This window comes from Protopterus annectens, chromosome 7.part0, assembly GCF_019279795.1.
Source record: "Protopterus annectens isolate FY-2018-M chromosome 7.part0, PAN1.0, whole genome shotgun sequence".
Classification (NCBI taxonomy): Eukaryota; Metazoa; Chordata; order Ceratodontiformes; family Protopteridae; genus Protopterus; species Protopterus annectens.
In genome coordinates, this window is record NC_056739.1 from 1,197,652,805 (window position 1) to 1,197,658,804 (window position 6,000).

General features: G+C 42.7%; 1 protein-coding gene across 2 annotated transcripts in view; it reads right to left on the reverse strand.

Moving 5' to 3' along the window:
* Window positions 1-6,000, reverse strand: part of CPEB1 (cytoplasmic polyadenylation element binding protein 1) — a 2,007,200-nt gene that overhangs the window by 1,361,883 nt on the left and 639,317 nt on the right. Inside the window, exon 6 of one of the 2 annotated variants that reach the window (XM_044077812.1) lies at window positions 3,150-3,239. In XM_044077812.1, coding sequence (XP_043933747.1) covers window positions 3,150-3,239 — 90 coding nt within the window. Of the gene's footprint in view, window positions 1-3,134; window positions 3,240-6,000 lie in introns of both variants that reach the window. The other variant, XM_044077811.1, reaches the window with a different exon arrangement.

A 6,000-nucleotide genomic window follows, 5' to 3' on the forward strand; every position in this document is an offset into this window, starting at 1 on the left:
TTTGTCACTGCGGGTAAGCATTTCTTTCACAGATGTCCCAAAGAAAACGCTGATGAAAGACAAACTGAAAGGCTCCACAAAGTCAAACAGCCACATCCAAGCATGTCTTAGCTGGCCACCCATGAGGCACCTTCAGTTTCATGAGACCTACCTCATGGACGCAATGGAAATTGATAAAGCTGGCAAGCTGAAAACATGATCTTTTGAAATCCACTACAGATGTCGACTTGAGAGACAGAATTTGGCAGTATTTTGGTCAAATTTCTCCGTAGCGTTGTAAATTGTTCCAGATAGTTATGGGACTTCAAGGTGAAGGTCACTGAGGCAAAGACTCGTCCAGTGAGCTAGACTGGTGGGTGGGCAGATGAACTATGTTCTGCTAGGTCATTTTTAGTGACCGTCTCCACCACCATTCCATCTACGAGGACTCCGGCTCAATAAGGTTTATCTTTAAGGGGCGAGTAACATCAAGTCAATGTGGTATTGGGCTCAACAGAATCCAGCTCCCTCCATGCTAGGTGAGACCAATACAGACAAACCAGAGCCAAAAGCATCCAAAACTACAGACTCCTCTGGAGAAGGATTATTGGAAGACAAACCACCTTTTTAAGCATCTCTAACATGTCTCCAAAGGATACATCAGGTGGTGATCTGGCAGACCCCTTTCCTTCCTCGAAATCAGCATCTTCTGTAACAGATTACAACAGGGAATCTATGTGCCTCCTCTTGCAAGTCCTCTTCTGATGGATCTCTGGGGGGGGATATTCAGAGGAGGTATCAGAATAGAGGAGGAGTTCCTTTCTGGAAACTGACTGGAAAGTAATTGGAACTGGCTATCTTTATGGGATAAGCCTGATGGACTCAGAGCGCGAAAGTGCGGAGTACATACGGGTGATCAGAGGAGTGAGACACCGGATCTCTAAAAAGAGAAAATGTCCTTTCCACAACATCGGAGGCAGGTGGACCTGGAGAAGCTGTGGCCACCCACACCAGAGACTTCCAGTATGGGTAGATCACATCAACTGGATCCATGCCGACAGGAGAGAACCAGACCTGAGCTGTCCATATCAGAGGCTCCAAGGGGCAGCAATGCATCCGATAGAGTAGACTGGCCCCACAGATCTGACACCAATGCTTCGGCTCCAGGACCTGTACTGATCCAAAGGAATAGGAGTAAAAATAGTCAGGGATGCTGTCGAAGTCAAGTAATTTTCTTCAGATTCAATTATGGAACTCTGAGCTGTCTGACCCTGAGGCTCTGCAACCAAAGGACTGATGGGAGGAGGAGATAGCACTGTGATCAGTGTTTGGAAGACTCAGATCCACTAGGGGATGGAGCAGAGAACCCCCATTGGATCTGAGCTCTGAAGAATTTTTTCATCATCCTATCCACGTCCACTTAGTAAAGACTTCTGGAGGACCTGGTGGATGATGTGGTGCTTTTTGGGAGCTTGCATAAAAGGGGGGTGGAGAATAGGGGAGTCAGGATCCAAGGTGAACAAGTTCTGAGACTGTATGATGTACTAAGTTTCACGTCTGAGGACTTGGGATCTATAACCTGAGCTGTAGGACTTGCTCACAATAATCAGATAAAGTTTTAGGATCCGAAGACTTTGGATCCGGAGTGCATGCTATCATATGCATGCGAGCTGTTGTAGGCATGTGTTAAATTTCAAGAGGGTTATTTTTCTGTGCTATTTCAAGTAGTTGGGTGAGGGTGTGTGGGCTAGTTACACACATGCACAAAGCATCTTGCATGAAAATCTGAGAAATTTGTGTAGGATGTGGGACCAAAATCCTTTTTCTTGGCTGGCTTCAATTTTGTTCTGTAGACTACTGCATACCACTGTGCTACAATGGCTTGTAAATCGGTTTGCTATTAGAATATCAAAGTGAACTCAGTCGACTGTACCACTGTTGAACACGGAAGTTCGAAAACAGTAATATCGAAGACCAAAAGCCAACCTAGGAACGGGTTTTAACATGGGTCGAGATAGGTGTTCAGTGTTATTCCAAACTACAAACCTCTCCCCTATCTCGGCCCATGTTAAAACCCATTCCTAGGTTGGTTTTTGGTCTTCGATATTACCATTTTTGAACGTCCGTGTTCGACAATAGTACAGTTGACGGAGTTCACTTAGATATTCTAATAGTAAACCTGTAAATAAAGTCATGAATCTGGCCCCCATTGGAGAATTGACGGGTTCAGATGTATATAAAAGTTATAATAGTAAGAGTACGCACGAGATAAAATCCTTCATTAAAATGGTTATAAACTAGAAAAGAATAAAAAACAACAAATGTAACTATATGGTACAAAGACGTGGTGCCAAAACTGCATGGAAATAGCTCTCAGTTCTATGCATTAGATTCAGACATGCTCGGAACATAGACTTACTCTATTCTCAGAAGCCTGCAGCATTAAGCTGGTCACATACCCACAAATTTTACTCGCATTATGTAATTAATGTTGTCTAAGCTGACCCTCCCTAGAACTGCCTTTCAACAAGAATGTGCTAACAAATGCAAAATCCCTAGCAAAATACCTGCCAGCTGTACTCGCTTACTAAAATGTTGCGTACAACAAAAATGTTAGTTGCTCTTCTTAGATCCAGTAATGCATACAGCTTGACTGATCAATGTACTATGTTATACTTATTGGCCCAAGTCCATTACCTTGGATTAAAACAGCTGCCAACTAAGTCAGCAAAAACAGCACCCACAAATTTCCACTACAACTCAAATGTGATGAGGATTTACCTTCCCAGACCTATACTTGATATAAACCTGACCCACCATTCAAGCCTTTCTCACTATTCTGTACCATGTTTAGACTGTACACTACAGAAGGGACCAAGTCCTAATATGATAAACAGCCTGACCACTTTTAAAGTTTACTAAATAAATGTCAATATCTGAAGAGAACCAAATCGCTTAAAAGAACATCCACCCAGGGTGCACTGCAAAACTGGAGAGATTAAAGAGGTGAGTTCCAAAGTTCAAAACAGAAAATAGGGAAAGTAGTTGCCCTTTGTGCTCTGCATATCTACTCTTACTCACCCAGAGTGCTCACAGGGACTCCAAGAATGGGACTGGGAAAAAAAGTAAATGAAGCCTACCATATCTTTCATTACCTTTAGGCATATTACCTTTCGGAGGGCAGCGGGGGTGTTTGCCGTCCTTACCAGGCCACTCAACACTCAATGATCCAAATACGCGGAAAGTGTTCATTAGTCCAGCTGGGGAAACAAATGAAAAAGCATTACTGACACTGCTTTGAACAATTAAATATTGAGTATATAGTACAGAATGCTCACATCTACAGTAGCTACCACATATCTACTTCAATAGATTTACAGGTCAAGACTGACATGACTTTTTACAGTTTTTTCACTGTACATCTATAAAAAACAGACATTGCTCTTGCATGCACTGTAGTATAAATGCACCCTCATTCATATTTTTTTTGGTGTGAGGAAGACTCATCCGAGAAGGTCTTCAGACATCAACAATGGGGCGGTTATGAACCAAAATGTATGTACTTAGCATAATGCCATTTGTGTTCTCTTTCCATCCTTCCTCAACCGATGGGTTTCAGACATGTCCTCGGATCAGACTTTAGCAGTTTTTCAGACTTGAGATCCTTAGAACAGGCATTCATCCTTAGAACAGGCATTCCCCCTTACCCACAATTCTCTTTAAATCTCGGAGTTTGCCAACAGTGTGCATATGCCTTTGTCTATGCCTGTGCCTGCATGTACAAAATATAGAGAAAGAAAAAGGAAAAATAGGGCACTATGGAGATGTAGCAGGAAGAATTTGCTAAGTTTCCTAAAGGACCTACCAGGATTCTAAACCAAGATCCCTGTGCTTCTAATGCACAGTCAAACACTCTGCTTATGCTGTGCTGATGAGGTCATAAGGCCGAAATATGCATATCCACAGATAGTGGGGTTTGGCTTTATTGGCCTGAAATTGTCCATTAAAACAACGAAACAAGTCATGGGCATTCAGAATTGCCAATTAGCTGAAACACCTGATATTCATAAGGTTCATTTGCATATATCCCATGTCCCTTTGATGCAAGAGGTTTGGGAGGTCACTTACTGGACGTTCTAGCTTTGCTGGTGTTTTTATTTTGTTTTTATTGATAGTGACCTTCTCACTCATTGTTTTAATTAAATGGGATGAGGAATTGAGGGAGGTTGGAAAGAACACAAATGCACATTTATGGCAAGTACGCATGTCCCCAGCTACTTGAATCCCAGGGATGGTTCCCAAAGAAGAAAGATATTCCACTGTATGGTGGAACCAGAAGCCACCCTATTCCGGGAGAAAACATTTAGTTTGCAGCAAGCAATAAAAGTTTGTACACTGGAGCAGGTAGCAGCAGCACAAAAGTGTCAATTGATGTTCTAGGAAAAAAAATGCAGAAGTGGAAACCTATCTTGTTGAATGTGCTTATGAGGTTTTTGGTAGTCAAGCCTTTGGTCTGAAACATGAGAAATGCAGTTAGCTTAACCACCTTGCCAAAGTAACTTCAGACACAGCCTGGGCCCAATTTTGCTTTGGAAAAGGAGACAAATAATTGGTCCGACTACCTGAAAGGTTTCATTCTGTGGCGGTAGAATTGCAACTCTATGTACATTCAATTAATGAAACATATGTAGTCGGTGAAAAGCTGCAAACAATCCTATGAATTTGGGGAACACCTGGGGGATTGTGGCAAGACCAAAGGGCAGGGCCTTGAACTGGAAATGACTCCCAGTCAAGAGTAGAAACCATCTGCATTCTCTATTTTGATGTAAGAGTATGAATCCTGCAGGTCTACTCAGCATATCCAATCATCCTTCCATGGTAACTGGAGAATGGACTGCACCACGTGTATTCAGAACTTGAGTGTTTGACAAATTTATTTAGATAGCTTAGGTCAAGGATTGATCTGAGGTCTGCTTGTTTGGCATGGAGTTCTGAACCCTTGTTGATGTAATGGGACCTTTTGGATGACACTTGATGGCAGTGTTTGTATTTGCAATACCTCTGCTCTTCTTTGGTGGGGTGGGTACAAAAAAGGGATACAATAGCATCTGGTGATAGCTAACTGCGCACAGACATTTGGTGATAAACCGTGCAGGCTTCGGCTGCAGAGATAAGAACGACCACCTGACTGTCTCCAGAGTGCAACCGTCTGGCAAACTCTCCAGAAGCAATAAGGCTTTGATGAATGGACCCTTTAAAGCGTATTTGCAGACCATCTCTGCTATGAAATGTCCAGTATAATACTCCTGCCTCTGGGGGAATCTCAAGTACAGACTTGGGGAAACCACTTCAGACTTATGTAACCACATTTTCTTATCCCCTTTCGGTTTCCTGGAAAAGGTCCTCTGAGGGGTAGAGAACCGTATTCCTAGAGCAGAAAGTTTTCCCCATCCTTTTCAGTTCAGGAAAGTGCACCCTTGATCTTGGGGCTAATAGCTGATTAGAAGCACTGACGGACATCAAATCTCACAGTCACATCCAAGCATGCTTATGGACTGTAATGCACATGCCTACAGCTCTAGAAACAACTTCCGCTGTTAGAAATCTGACACATGGAGGCATTAGGAGGACTGCAGTGTGCCTTCCGCAGACAGGCCAAAAGAGAAACTTGCAAAGTTCCACAGTCAAATACTCAAACCTCTTCATATGAGCCAAGTAATTAAGCAATCTCAAGGCAAAAGAAGCTGAAGCATAAACACATTTTGTATATGTCCAGGACCCTAGAATCTATTAAGGAGGGTGAAAAGATGGGCTTTCCTCAACAAGACCCTTTTTGGTGGCTGCCACTCCAATAAGCACATTATTTATGGCCTAAAAACTTGGACTTAGGAATCAGTTGCACCACATCCACTTACTCCCATACAAGACAAAAAATCATGTCAAGCTTCTCATCAGCTAGGGACAACCAAGGAAGCAGCTGAGCTAATTCCAAAAGCTTAGAGGAAAAATATATTCCTCCTT